Source organism: Bufo gargarizans, chromosome 2, assembly GCF_014858855.1.
Source record: "Bufo gargarizans isolate SCDJY-AF-19 chromosome 2, ASM1485885v1, whole genome shotgun sequence".
Lineage (NCBI taxonomy): Eukaryota > Metazoa > Chordata > Amphibia > Anura > Bufonidae > Bufo > Bufo gargarizans.
The window spans coordinates 641,609,900-641,625,770 of NC_058081.1; the positions used below are offsets into that span (position 1 = coordinate 641,609,900).

General features: G+C 41.5%; 1 protein-coding gene across 1 annotated transcript in view; it reads right to left on the minus strand.

The window, feature by feature from the left end:
• Nucleotides 1–15,108, minus strand: part of LOC122926871 (membrane-spanning 4-domains subfamily A member 4A-like) — a 42,743-nt gene extending 27,635 nt beyond the window's left edge. Inside the window, exons 1-3 of the mRNA XM_044278379.1 lie at nt 14,989–15,108; nt 13,479–13,535; nt 5,204–5,386 (exon numbers count right to left, since the gene is read on the minus strand). Of these exons, the coding sequence (XP_044134314.1) occupies nt 5,204–5,386; nt 13,479–13,535; nt 14,989–15,066 (318 nt within the window). The 5' untranslated portion in view covers nt 15,067–15,108. The remainder of the gene's footprint in view (nt 1–5,203; nt 5,387–13,478; nt 13,536–14,988) is intronic.
• Between the last annotated feature and the right edge of the window lie 763 nt (nt 15,109–15,871).

A 15,871-nucleotide genomic window follows, 5' to 3' on the forward strand; every position in this document is an offset into this window, starting at 1 on the left:
TGGACAGGCATGGAGCAACAGAGCGATGAGTGGTTGGTGCCAGTGAGCATCAAGCCCAGCCTGGTGGTGTGTGATAATTGGCAAAATCTCGTAGCAGCTCTGGGACTAGCCGGTTTGACGCACATCCCTTGCCTGGCGCATGTGCTGAATTTGGTGGTGCAGAAGTTCCTTAAAAATCATCCCGATATGTCAGAGCTGCCATCTGTACGCTCTTTTGGCGTTCTCACCCTGCTGCTGCTCGCTTGTCAGCGCTGCAGTGTAACTTCGGCCTTCCCGCTCACCGCCTCATATGCAACGTGCCCACAAGGTGGAACTCCAACTTGCACATGCTGGCCAGACTGTGCCAGCAAAAGCAGGCGATAATGGAGTTTCAGCTGCAGCACGCACGGGTGGGTCGCTCTGTGGAACAGCACCACTTCACCACCAATGACTGGGCCTCCAGGCAAGACCTGTGTTCCATGTTGCGCTGTTTCGAGTACTCCACCAACATGGCCAGTGCCGATAACGCCGTTCTCAGCATTACTATCCCACTTCTATGCCTCCTTGAAAAATCACTGCTGGCGATGATGGAAGAGGATGTGACACAGGAGGAGGAGGAGGAGGAGGAAGAGGGATCATTTCATAGGGTTTCAGGCCATTCATTCAAAAGTTACTCCGAGGGTGGGTTCCTGCACCCACAAACACCAGGAACACAATTGTCCAGCCAGGGCACAGTTCTGGAGGATGACGAGGTGGAGGATGAGGAGGAGGAGATGGAGCAGGAGGAACCATGTTCACAGCAGGATGGCACCCAAACCAGCTCATGGCTATCACTGGTGCATGGCTGGGGGGATACAGAGGACATAGACGATACACCTCCCACAGAGGACAGCTTTTCGTTGCCTCTGGGCAGCCTGGCACACATGAGCGATTACATCCTGCAGTGTCTCCGCAATGACCGCCGAGTTGGCCACATTCTAACTTGTGCTGATTACTGGGTGGCCACGCTGCTGGATCCCCGTTACAAAGACAGCGTACCGTCCTTTATTCCGTCACTGGATCGCGATCGTAAGATGCGCGAGTACAAGTGCACGCTGGTAGACGTCCTGCTGGTGGCATTCCCACCTGACAGCGGGGGCACAGTGGAAGCACAAATTGAATGCAGAGGAGGAGGAATAGGCACCACCAGCGCCTCAGAAGGCAGGGTTAGCATGGCCGAAATGTGGAAAAGCTTTGTAAGCACGCCACAACAACCAGCACCACCAGCTGATATGGAACGTCTTAGCAGGCGGCAGCATTTCAGCAACATGGTGGAGCAGTATGTGTGCACATGCCAAAACGTTCTGAATGATGGGTCTGTCCCCTTCAACTTCTGGGTCTCCAAATTGGACACATGGCCTGAACTTGCCCTTTACGCCTTGGAGGTGCTGGCTTGCCCTGCAGCCAGTGTATTGTCTGAACGTGTGTTTATCATGGCAGGGGGCGTTATCACAGACAAGCATAGCCGCCTGTCCACAGCCAATGTGGACAAGCTCACATTCATTTAAATGAACCAGGCATGGATCCCACAGGACTTGTCCGTACCTTGTGCAGAATAGACATGTATACCGGCCTTAACCAGCCATTGTTATACTACAGCACAATTGCTCATTGTTGTATTTTGGATATTTCACACTCTTTTGGAGTGTACCTTATTAAAAAAAAATATAATAATTAAAACCAAAAACCTATGTTAGCTTCCTCATCCTCCTCCACCGCCACTTCCACCTACACCGCTACGTCCATCGCCTCCTCAAACTCCTACTCCATATGGACCTCCACTTCATAAATCAAGTTTATTTTTTTTTATTTATACGTATTTTTTTTAATGTCATTTATGTTATATTTTAGGGTAAAAATCTAAAATTTTTAAGTGTGATATACCCCGGCTCTACCTAGTAGACAGGTAAAAACATTTCACTAATTTGTCTGTTACATTTTATGGTGAAACTCAACAATGTTTGGGTGTGATATACCACTGCTATACCTAGTAGACAGGTAACATTTTACTAATTTGTCTGTTACATATTTGGGTCAAATTCACCAATTTTTGGGTGTGATATACCCCTGCTGTACCTAGTAGACAGGAAACATTTCATTATTTGTCTGTTACATATTCGGGTGAAATTCACCAATTTTGGGGTGTGATATACCCCTGCTGTACCTAGTAGACAGGTAAAAACATTTCACTAATTTGTCTGTTAAAAATTCGGGGGAAATTCACCTAATTTTGGCTGTGATATACCACTGCTATACCTATTAGACAGGTAGAAAAATGTCATTAATTTGTCTGTTACATATTTGAGTGAAATTCACCAATTTTTGGGTGTGATATTCCCCTGCTCTACCTAGTAGACAAGTAACATTTAACTAATTTGTCTGTTACATATTCGGGTGAAATTCACAAATTTTTGGGTGTGATATACCACTGCTATACCTAGTAGACAGGTAAAAAAAAATAAAAAATTTGTCTGTTACATATTTGGGTGAAATTCACAAATTTTTGGGTGTGATATACCACTGCTGTACCTAGTAGACAGGCAACATTTCACTAATTTGTCTGTTACATATTAGTGTGAAATTCACCAATTTTTGGCTGTGATATACCCCGGCTGTACCTAGTAGACAGGTAAAAACATTTCACTAATTTGTCTGTTACATATTCGGGTGAAATTCACCAATTTTTTGGTGTGATATACCACTGCTATACCTATTAGACAGGTAGAAAAATGTCATTAATTTTTCTGTTACATATTTGGGCGAAATTCACCAATTTTTGGGTGTGATATACCCTGCTCTACCTAGTAGACAAGTAACATTTCACTAATTTGTCTGCTACATATTCGGGTGAAATTCACAAATTTTGGGGTATAATATACCACTGCTATACCTAGTAGACAGGTAAAAAAAAATCATTAATTTGTCTGTTACATATTTGGGTGAAATTCACCAATTTTGGGGTATGATATACCCCTGCTGTACCTAGTAGACAGGTAAAAACATTTCACTAATTTGTCTGTTACATTTTGCGGGTGAAATTCACCAATTTTTGGGTGTGATATACCACTGCTACACCTAGTAGACAGGTAAAAAAAATGTCATTAATTTGTCTGTTACATATTCGAGTAAAATTCACCAATTTTTGGGTGTGATGTACCACTGCTATACCTAGTAGACAGGTAACATTTTACTAATTTGTATGTTACATTTTCGGGTGAAATTCACCAATTTTTGGATGTGATATACCCCGGCTGTACCTAGTAGACAGGTTTAAACATTTCCCTAATTTGTCTGTTACATTTTCGGGTGAAATTCACCAATTTCTGGCTATGATATACCACTGCTACACCTAGTAGACAGGTAAAAAAATGTAATTAATTTGTCTGTTACATATTCAGGTGAAATTCACCGATTTTTGGGTGTGATATACCCGTGCTGTACCTAGTAGACAGGTAAACAAATTTCACTAATTTTTCTGGTAGATTCTCGATTGAAATACAGCAATTTTTGGGTGTGATATACCCCTGCTGTACCTAGTAGACAGGTTAACAAATTTCACTAATTTGTCTGTTACATTCTCGGGTGAAATTCACCAAGTTTTGGCTATGATATACCCCTGCTATGCCTAGTAGACAGGTAAAAACATTTCACTAATTTGTCTGTTACATTCTTCGGCGACATTTGACCATTTTTGTTGTGATTAAACCCCTGCTCTGCATAGGTGATAGGAACATAGATTTAAAAAAATTGTCTATTACAAGGTGGCATTCTATCAATTTTGTCGTATACAAACCCCTGCTCTGCATAAAATTCTTCTTTAATTGATGCGCACCCCCTCCTTTCATTCAATGCTTAAACTTTAACAACTTGTCCCACATTTGCGCTTCATTAATTTGTCCCACTTTTTCACTTGATTATATTTAATTTAAAAAAATTATCCTCCCTTGGATGTGGTCTCTCTTTCTGATGCTTCCTCTCCGGCGTGGGACCCTGATTCGCTGATAACCATGATCAACATGGTAGGCTCAGAAAAGAACATCGAAAGTTGATAGAGAAGAAATCCAAATGGATCATGGACGATTTTCAGGCAGAAAATATCTAGAGTCAACAAAGCGGCCGCAGGGCCTCTCCTGTCTAACGTTTCCAAATCCTAAATACCCCAGTGACATTACCTATAATTTTTAATTAATCATTCCAATAACAGGGCATCTTAGGAGTCCTGTGTTTTTATTTATCGTCACTACCTCCCCAAGTCGGGAGTGGGTAATTGCCGCGTGCCCCCTCCTTTTTTTCGATTCTTCCGTTTTAATAACTTTTCCCACATTTCCGCTTAATCACAATTAAGTTTCATCCATTGATCTCCCTTGGATGTGGTCTCTGTTTCTCACGCTCCCTCTCCTGCGTGGAACCCTGATTCTCTGCTAACCGTGATCAACATGGTAGGCGCAGAAAAGAACATCGAAAGTTGATAGAGCAGATATCCAATTGGATCGTGAACATCACGGGGACGTGCAACATGGTGGGGCACGAACTGACTGATGGGTCTGCCCCCTGAAACTTCTGGGTCTCCAAATTAGGCACATGTCCTAAGCTTGCCCTTTACACCTTGGAGGTGCTGGCCTGCCCCGCAGCCAGTGTATTGTCTAAATGTGTGTTTAGCACGACTGGAGGGGGTTATCACAGGTTATATTTCCCAATGTTTTGGGGTGTACCCTTATTTAAAAAAAATAAAAAAAAATTAAAACCAAAAAGCTGTGTAGGCTACCTCCTCCACCGCTGCTTCCACTTACACCGCCACATCCACTGCCTCCTCAACCTCCAACTCCATATGGACCTCATCCTCCTAGATCAAGATTTTTATTTTATTTTTTACGTATTTTATGTTATTTAAAGTAATTTACCTATCCACATTTGTTTGCAGAGCACTTGCCATGCTCTTATTCACATTTTGATGCTATTTGCAGCCCTCTAGCCCTTTCCATTACATTTGTAGATCCATATTAGTGCTCAAAATTTCGGGTCCCCATTGACTTCAATGGGGTTCGGGTTCGGGGTCAAGTTCGGGTCCCGAACTTGAACTTTTTTGAGAAAGTTTGGCAAAACCTGTCGAACCCGAACATCCAGGTGTCCGCTCAACTCTAGACACAACCCCTTTAAGGTAACAAAATAAATAAAAAAATCTTACCATGGGTATGAAGGCTCCCAGGCATTGCTTCTGGGTATCACTTTTATAATGTGCACAATATGACTGCCGCAGGACGTATGGGGCAAAAAATACTCCCAAAAAACTAAGATCTAGAGCAGCAAGTATCATTCCACTAATTGCAACCAGAGAGCTGAAGATGTTCATCACCAAGCTTGCCTGTACCTGGAAGATAAAATAGCAAACATTATATAAAGGGGTTGCCTCCATAAGGGCATTATAAATGGGGAATCAACTGCTGGAAGACCTCATTCATGAGCCATAGTGAAGAGCCACTTTGTAAGAGCAGCTCCCATTTTGATTGACTCCAGTCCCAAGAAGATTGTGTCTTATGAGACAACCCATTTAATAGACGGTAGTCTCTTCACTCATTTAGGACTAGCCAGAGTGGAGAGCAGTTATCAAGGTGTATTTCACTTTGGAGGACACAGCGGAGTAGATTTATCAAAACTGGTGTAAAGAAAAACTAGTTTAGTTGCCCATAGCAACCAATCAGATTCCACCTTTCATTTTTCAAGGCACCTCTGGAAAATGAGAGGTAGAATGTGATTGGTTGCTAGGGGCAACTAAGCCAGTTTTTCACCAGTTTGATCAATCTTCCCCAGCTATCAGTATGTTTTGTAAACAACCATTTGATTTTAACCCCCTTCAGGACCCTGCCATTTTCACCTTCTTGACCCTGCCTATTTTTGAAAATCTGACATGTGTCACTTTGAACGCGTTTACTTATCCAAGCCATTCTGAGATTATTTTCTTATGACACATTGTACTTCATGTTAATGATACATTTACTTATAAAGAAAATCCAAAATGTACTGAAAATTACTTCCAATTTTCTAATGACAGCATTTTAGAAACTAAACCCCTCAAATTACAAACTTTGTTAACCATTTAGGTGTTTCACAAGAATTAGAACAAAATGGAAGTGACATTTCAAAATTTAGCTTTTTTTGGGGGGGGGGGGGGGGAGGATTTCTAATTTATTATTTTTTCCTGCAACACAAGAAGGGTTAACAACAAAACAAACCACAACATTTATTACCAGTTTACAGAAGAACCCCAATATTTGGTCATACACTGCTGTATGGGCACATGGCAAAGCTTAGAAGGGAATGAATGCCATATGGTCTTTGGAGGACAGGTTTTGCCATAATGGTTTTTGGGCGCCATTTTGCATTTAAAGAGACCCTGAGTTACCCCTACAAAGGAAACTCCAAAAAGATGACCCAATTTTAGAAACTCTGGCCCTTAAAGAACTTAATGAGTGGTGTTCTGAGTGCTTTGACCCCACAGGTGTTTTATATAATTTTGAAACACTCTGTTGCGAAAATGAAAAAAAAATGAAAAAAAATTCCAATAAAATTTAGGTTTAGCCCCAGATTTTTCATTTTCACAAGGGGTAACAGGAGACAAAACACTATAAAATTTGTTACGCATTTTCTCCTGAATACCGGAACATTACATATATGGTCATAAACGGCTGTATGGGCACACTGCAGGGTTCATAAAGAACACTTTAAAGCCTAGTTTCGTGTTTTATACACCACTGTCCAACAACAGCAGAGGCTCTGGGATGAAATAATAAATGAATCCCCTGAGAAGTGACCCTAGATTGGAAACTCCGCCCATGAAGCTATTAAGAGGTGGAGTGAACATTTCGACGCCACAAGAATTTTGTAGAAATTAATGCAAAATGCAAAATGAGAAATGCAAGTTTTTAACCACCTCCCGTCCGCACGTTGACTATAAACGTCCGGAGGTGGTTCTCTATCAGTCAGTGACACCAGGGCAATCCCTAGAGAAGGCAGGGACAGTGCCCAGGTTTCCCTGCCTTCTAGACCGAGCGCTGTGAATACAGTGCAGGAAGCGCTATGCGCTTCCTTTTCCGGCCCGGTGGTCATGTGATTGCCAGGGCCGGGAGAGTGCAGGAGCTTTGAGGTCTTCTACAGACCTCGATCAGCCCTGCACTGAGGCTGTACAGCCCAGTATAGTGCTGTACAGCCTCTCTGGGGAGTATTTCTCCTGTAACTTGGGCTACTATGTCAGCCTCAGTTACAGGAGAAATCAACAGTGAAAAAAAAAAAAAAAAAAAAAGTGAAGTTTAATGTCCCCCAGATGTCTTGTATGACCTTATGGGGGACGAAAAGTGAAAAATAAAATAAAAAAAAATAAAGTGTAAAATAAAAAAATGTAAAAAAGTGTAAAAAAAAAAATCCCCAAGTAAGGAATAAATAAAATGTTAAAAATAGTAAAAATAAATAGACATATTTGGTATTGCAGCGTCTGTGATGGTCGGCTCTATAAATATATCACATGATTGACTCAGTCCGACAAACACCATAAAGAAATTAATAAAAACTGTGTCAAAAAAAGCTATTTTTGTGTTAAAGCGAAATAAATTTAAAAAAGTATACAAATTAGGTATCGCCACGTCCGTAACAACCAGCTCTATAAAAATATCATATGACCTAACCCCTCGGGTTAACACAATAAAAAATAAAAAAACTGCAAAAAAAAAAGCCATTTTTGTCTCACCGTCACCTCATCCCACAAAAAATGAGCCCCTACATAAGAAAGTCGCTCAAAAAATAAAAAACTATAGCTCTCAGAAAATGGACCCATTAAAACATAATTTTTTTTGTTTCAAAAATGCTATTATTGTGTAAAACTTAAATAAATAAGAAAAAGTATACATATTAGGTAATCGCCATGTCCGTAACGATCTGCTCTATGAAAATGTCTCTTGACCCGAACCCCTCAGGTGAACGCTGTAAAAATAAATAATTAAAAACTGTGCTAAAACAACCAATTTTTTTGTCACCTTGCTGCATAAAGTGTTATAATGAATGATCAAAAAATCATATGTACCCAAAAATAGTATCCAATAAAACTGGCACCTTATCCTCTAGTTTCCAAAATGGGGTCACTTCTTGCGAGTTTCTACTGTAAGGGTGCATCAGGGGGGCTTCAAATGTGACATGGCATCTAAAAACCATGTGGCGCTCCTTTTCTTCTGTGCCCTGCCGTGTGCCCATACAGCAGTTTATGACCACATGTGGGGTGTTTCTGTAAACCGCAGAATCTTGGTAATAAATATTTCGTTTTGTTTGGCTGTTAACACTTAAAATTGGAATAAAATGGAAAATCTGCCCAAAAACTGAAATTTAGTTCTAAAGCTTTAAGCCTTCTAACATCCTAAAAAAATAAAATGAAATTTCCAAAATGATGCCAACATAAAGTAGACATATGGGGAATGTTAAGTAATAAATATTTTTTGAGGTATCACTTGCTGTTTTAAAAGCAGAGAAATAAAATTTTTGAAAATTGCGAATTTTTCTAAATTTTTGGTAAATTTAGAATTTTTTCTGAAATAAAGGTGAAATATACTGACTCAAATTTATGACTAGCATGAAGTACAATGTGTCACAAAAATACAATCTCTGAATGGCTTGGATAAGTAAAAGCATTCCACATAAAGTGAGATATGTCAGATTTGCTAAATTAGGCCTGGTCAGATGTGAAGTGTTTAAACAAATATGTCATTTCAGTGCTAATATGTTGTGCCCATCATGTGCCATCTTTGAGACAAAACCCCCTTTAATAGCGGGTTTTACTAGATATTAAAATACAATAAATTTGGACGTAAACAGCTGTTTGGGTACGCTGCAGGGTTTTCTGAGAACCATATGTTAATTTTTTTTATTTTTCTCTCAATTGAGCTGTGTGAGGATTTTTTATTTTTTTTTGCCGGAATGAGTTGCCATATCATTGGTTCTATTTTTGGGTAAATATGATATTTTGATAAATTTTATTTAGCTTTTTGGGAAGCAGGATAAAGAAAAGCTGCAATTCTATCACTACTTTATGGGTTGTGTTATTGTGGTGTACACTGTGAGTAAAAAACTATGCTGTTAATGGCATTGGTGTTAATCTAAAGGCACTTTTATTGGGGCCCTTTGAATTTACATAGGTGTAGTCAGGAGCATATACACATATCATAGGGCCCCGAAGAAAACCTAGTAAAGGTCCCCCAGTAAGTTTTCTGACAAATTTACACATTGTTAAAAAGACCTTATATTGATACAGCCCCTCAGGTGTGATGAAGGCAGTTTTGTCTTTGGCAGCCTCCGTTAAGGGCACCTGCCAGTACCCTTTTGTGAGGTCCAAAACAGAAAAATATACAGGGCTTGTCCTAACCTCTCGATGAGCTCATCCACCCGGGGCACGGGATACGCATCGAATTTGGAAACCTCGTTATGTTTTCGAAAGTCGTTACAAAACCACAATGTCCCAACCGGCTTAGGTATCAATACTATAGGACTGGCCCACTCACTTTTTGACTCTTCAATGATGTCTAGCTGCAACACTAGTTGCACCTCCTCCGATATAGCTTGTAGCAGAGCCTCAGGTACCTGGTATGGTTTTAATCAGACTTTTGCCTAAGCCTCAGTGACAATGTCATGCTGGATTATGGAAGTGCATCCAGGGAGGTCCGAGAACACATCCGTGTTCAGACTAACGAACTCCCTGGCCTCCTGAGTCTGTTTAGAAGAGAGTCTGTCAGCAATTTTTACTGTGGCATCCGGCTCTCTTGCATCTGTACAGGTTTCCCTATTTTCCACTGTCTGGGGGCTAGTTATCTGGCAGGTCAGACAAGACTTACAAAACTCTTCCACTTCTTTGAATATGCTGGTCCAGTAAAACAGCTGTAGAATACGATCCTGAGTTTTCTGCAGCCCCAGGAGACCCCCGAGAACGTGTTGGTGGGCTAGATCTAACACAAGCTTGCGATAAACCTTTGGGACCACCAACTGTTCAATAGGCTTACCCCGTATTTGGTTTACCCAATACAACATATCCTGATGAACCCCAAAACCGGGAAACGCTGACTCTGCCCCAGGTTGTTGTGGTTCGTCATCTACTATTAACACATTTTCCCAGGCGTGGGGGTCCCGACATTGGGCAGTTCCCAAATTATCCCTGGAGACATTGAGGTCTGCCAATTCAGGACCCGGCGGCAAGTCCTTCACGTCTCCCACCATCACACTTAGCGGGATTGTCTCCCCCTCTTCCACCGAAGTGGCAGTCACCCCTACCGCTGGCCTTTCGGTCTCAGGTTCCCAGGATTCTGGTCTTCCCCTGAGCCGGGCCACTCTGCAAGGGTTACTCCTGTCTCATGGGTATCAGTCACTCTAATAGCAGGCCACAGTGTCGGGAAGCCTGGGAAGTCTCTCCCTATTATGAGTTTATAATGTAGTTTTCTGGTGACAGCCACCTCGTGGGTCCATCTGCTGGCCACCGTAGTTAGAGACACCAGTGCAGTGGGATAGTCTTTTAAGTCTCTGTGGATGCACATCACCCCGACTTTCCGGCCAGTATACTCAGGGGACCGCACCAGGGTAGCCATTACTAGGGTTACCAGACTCCCTGAGTCCAGCAGAGCCTCCGCTGGAGTGTCCCTTACCTCCACCTGGCACAAGTGATCTAGGGACTCTGGGGCACACAGCCTCCTGTCATATAGCGACTGATGGTAGCCATAGTTAGTGTCCATGGGCTCAACCCGATGGGGACAGTCAGCCCTTACATGGCCATGCTCCTGACATCTCCGGCCTGGGGTGGAGATTTCTGAGGTTTGCTGACCCCCCTCCTGACAGAACCGTCCTTTAGATTCCTGGTAGCTTCATACTGGTTAGTCTCCTGCTGCTCCTTATTAGCCTCGCGTTGCTGCAGGCTTGTTTCTCGCTTGGCGTGCGAGAGGTAGCGGGATTGATTCCCGCATCATCCATCAATTGTGGTGACTCGTTATGGTAGACAGGATTAGCGGACGCAGTATAGAGGCAACAAGTTCTTTGGATCAAACAGTTCAGTGTTTTATTCACTCTTTAGGCAAGTGACAAAATAAGCAGTAATAATCAAACAAAAAGTCACCTTGCGGTGTTGGTGGTAATTCACACCATGTGGAAATTCTGTCTCAAAGAGTCCTTGCTTATAGCGGCACCAACCTGCTTTCGCGCCAAACAGGTAGCAAGCCTTCATCCAGACACAAGGATCCCAGATCCCAACACAGAGACCTAGCTTCTGAACCCAGCTGCCTATTTAAGGACAGCCAGGTGCTGCCAAAACCCGGATAGGCACTTAAAATCCGGTCCGGTATTTGACCTCACCTGGCTGTAAATCAGCCCAGCAGCACATGCACATTCACTTTTTCACAATATATATATATATATATATATTTATTCACATTCACTTTGTCACAATATATATATATATATATATATATATATATATAAAAATATATAAAAATATATAAAAAAATATATATATACTGTATATATAGAATTATCAACCCTACCAGGCAATATGCCTGGTTTAGTATGGTTTATCATGCTGAAAGAGGCTCTTTGAAGCAGTTGTGCAAGAATACAGGGTGTATTTTAGCATCCTTTTCCCCCATCCCGGTCCACTTTACCAGACTTTACAGTAATGTGAAGATTACTTACCTGCTTCCTGCTCCTTCTTTTCACGCCCTGTCATTTTCCGCTGGGCTGTAAACATTCTGCATGACATTTGGTTTGACATGACCTACAGCAATCACTGGCCAAAGCAGAGGATAGATGTCCTTGTGTAGTGCCCTGAAGCAAGGGTACTTAAAAGTTTGAACATTTGAGGACAATTGCCTGTTTCCTTGTCACAGAAGGTGAGGTAAGGGAAGCAAACAAAACACAACAAAATTACACAAAACAGCAGGCTAGGCCCCCACAGCTAGGGAATAGGGAAAGGTCACCACCTGATAGTCCCTGAGCCTTTCCCTGGCTGCTACCAACATTAACAAATCTCGATGGTAGAAGTGTTCATGCACTCGAACCTAAGCCCTGCTGCAACCGATACAAACCCTCAGCTAGGGAGCAAGTGAAAAGACAACTGGTTCCTTGCACCAGATGAAGAAACCCGTGTCTTTCTAAGGCCTAGCCTGAACAAACAACAGAAGGGGAGGAAGGAGGACTTATCTGAAGACGAACTGGGAGCAGGAGATCCACAAAACACCAGCAGTGAACTCCAGGAGGTACTATAAACCGCAAAGGCTATAGTGAGAGGCAGGTATAAATAGCATCACTAACAAACTAATGAGCAGAACCTGTGAGGAGGTGGAATCCTGCCCAAAGCCACAACAAAGCAATCTGTCAGATACAATCACGTGCAGCAAGTCTGACAGATCTTCTTAGATCACTCACAAGGCATTATTATTAATTATTTCATTTTAAAGGGTTAACTTACATTGACCTAAACTGCTTAATACTGTTTAAATGCATTTTATATATGTTGTCACATGTACCCTGCTCATTTTCACTGTATTTGCACAGCACTGTGGAAAGGGTTATCGAACACTGAGAGACTTGTGGGACTTTCTAGCTAATAATGAGATGCTGATAATTTTCCACAGTTACCTTAGGGTTTAAGGAAGAGCATGTTTTGGAAGGAAAAGCCAGACTTGTTTACCACCAAAACCAGATAGACTGATCCTTTGAATGTCTGGTTTAGCTCTGTTGTTATGTCTGAAAACCTGTTTGTGTCAGGAAAAACTGCTTGGTCAATACCATTGGATATTATTAATAAGCTCTAATGCAAGTCTACAGAGTTGTTACATTGTAACTGTGCTGAGCTTCTTCACTCCAACCCTCCTACTCGAATGATCTAGCTCAGCTAGAAATTGTATATAAGGAGAGCAGTCAGAGCCCCAAGTGTCCTGCAGTTAGGGAACAGTGCTTGGAGGGGCATACTCGGCCAGACTACCTGAGTCACCAGAAGAAGACACTGAGATGGGGATACTCTGCCACACACCCTGGGCCTCCAGCCTTTGGCCAGGGTACCCGCCTTCTGAAGAGAGAGAGAGAGGGACAGCTAGCTAAGGCCTTTCCTCAGCATCAAACACTTCTTCTGTCAGGTAGGAGACTGGAGAAGCCAGCCCTATACCTCGCCTATATTGTTTTGCACCTGAATTCCTCCAGTAAAGAAGCAGACTGGTTTACCGCAGACCCTGACTCTCTTGACTTATTTCCCATTGGGGTGCACCACGTCTTAACATCCCTTCGATGTCAAACCAGATGTTTTCAGTAAGAGAGCCCAGTGGAGCATCGTATACTAAAAGGAGAAGGAGCAGGGAGCCTGCTCAGGGAAGCAGGTAAGTAAGCTTCCAGTAAAGCCCTATAAGAAAGATATTTCCCATCAAATTTCGTCTTTCTTCAACCTTTTTTCTTACCTTTCCCAAGGTTGGTTTCATGGAAGCAGCCACTGACAGTGATCCAGAAATAATAAACTATGGAAATGAAGATGATATAAAGTTAACTATTATTTTATAGAAGAAAATGAGGAAAAACTGAATGATATTTGAAATATGTTGCCTTTATCATCAGTAACCTTCGGTCCTGTTTTCCTAAATCTATTGATAAAAAGAGAAATGTACTGAGAGGCAGGGCTGTATTACCAAAAGGTTTTCCAAACCCTGAAAAGTGAAAAGATATGCAACTTTCTAATATACTTTGTGTTTTCACTTTCAAAATCTCTGCATTCTTTCAGTGAATGGAAATATTAATTGTTTACATTCAGAGGTTGCAAAACCCACCCTGACCATGTCCAACTGGCCTGCACCTTTCTAAGCTGTCAATGATCAGGACAGGTTTATGGAATTTGAAAGTAAAATATTGAGAGTTTTTATTCACTGAAACTAAAGGGGACTGATTTTTTTTCTGAATACCCTAATTGGGACATTAGTTAATAGGGTTGGTTCCCATGGACCCTCAATTATTAGCAAGCTCAGATAATACTAAAAAGAGAATTTGTTCCTCTGAAAGTCTGAGCACATAGCTGCATAAGATAAGAAGTTAATTCATGTCAATCTGAACAGTGTGGGAAATGCTCTACTTCTGCTATGGTAGCGCTGCAGGTAAAGCAAACACTGTCGGCTTCCTGTGGGGTATCCTACAGCATCCACTAGGGGGAGCTCACTGCATGGTAGCAGTATAACTTATGGTAATACAGTATGTAGTGAGCTCCACCTAGTGTTGGTTTAGGGAGCCATAAGTTTATCATTTACTATATGCAGTGAAGCAATGAGTTTGGAGGTCACTAGGGACATGTGGCAATTTTCTGGTTCATCTTTTTTTTTATAATTGTATGTTGTTCTATTCCTCTCTTATTCCTACTAGATGCTTATTAATCACTGACTAGATGTTGGAGGTGTGTCTCTGCACAGTTTGACACTGCACTGATTGGACATGATCAGAACGTTCAGGGACTAAACCAATTAATTGCGTGCATTTACTATGAAGCCCCACAAATTGTGTGTACGCCCCTGCCTCTGTAGTCACTGCAGATAAACTGAAGTTACAGATCACAGCTTTGTCCTGAAATAAAAGCAATCAAGCAACAAACACTGAAGGAAATTAATAGCTGGTAAACAGTATAACTGGACATTCACTTACAATTTGTATATCTTGAGAGAATCAAATTGGTGGTGGCTGCTCTCTATGTAGCTATATGATGTGGTGCTGCAAATCCAAAGAGAGGACACCCTACCTCTCGGATGTGGATAATATTTTCAAAATAGAAGGTGAGGACGAGCACTCTCACAGTTGGCATACATTTATTAAGGACCTGATATAATTAATCAGCTAAATTAGCTGATTAATTATATCAGGTCCTTAATAAATGTATGCCAACTGTGAGAGTGCTCGTCCTCACCTTCTATTTTGAAAATTTGTATATCTTACCAAAATTCCAGACCAAAACGGGATATAGCTAATTAACACAAGTAAAAGGGCAATCATTCCAGTGCTGACTATTGTCATAGGAATGCCAATAGATATGAGAAAGATTCCTGCAACTATTTGTGTTGTTTGTAAAAGAGAAATTAATTTCATTATACATTCACTCTTAGTATAACTGTAGGAAACCAAGATATATAAATATATATATATATATATATATATATATATATATATATATATTTATACACACACACATCAATATTTCCAGTGTCTACCCTTCTTTTTCAAGACTTCCAGTTGCCAACTGTCCTAAATTTGGTAGGACTGACCTCTATTTTCAGAGACAGGCATGGCAAATTCACACTGTCCTGGGTGGGGTAACACAAATCCCACCCAATTGGTGGGTGTTCCCGGGTGAACACTGGGTTTTACCAGGGTCTAGGTTTCAATCTCCCCATATTTTACGAACTTAAACATTGCACTCTGTCTCAATTCTGACAAATTGCTTGTCAGAGGGCCCCAATAACAGAATAGTGATATAGAAAATTATATTGTCACAGACCACCACCATTTAAAACGTAGCCTTTATTGTATAAATATCTAAAATGCACAAAAGTGCCGTATGGTGTTATGTCGGCAGGTTATGATAGACGGGAATAGAGAGGGAAAAACTGATCCCTAATTCTATCCCTACATTTTTGTACCCTGCCTAGAAACGGAATGGCCACCCGATAGGGGCGATCCCATGTCAGGAACCTCCTATTATGCCTTGGATGGCCCTGGCACAAGGAGAGATACCTCCACCGTTATTAATAGAGAGAAAAACAAAAAAGTTAAGAACTGCAAGGTCCATGGATGCAAATTGGCCAAAATGCAATGGTACATA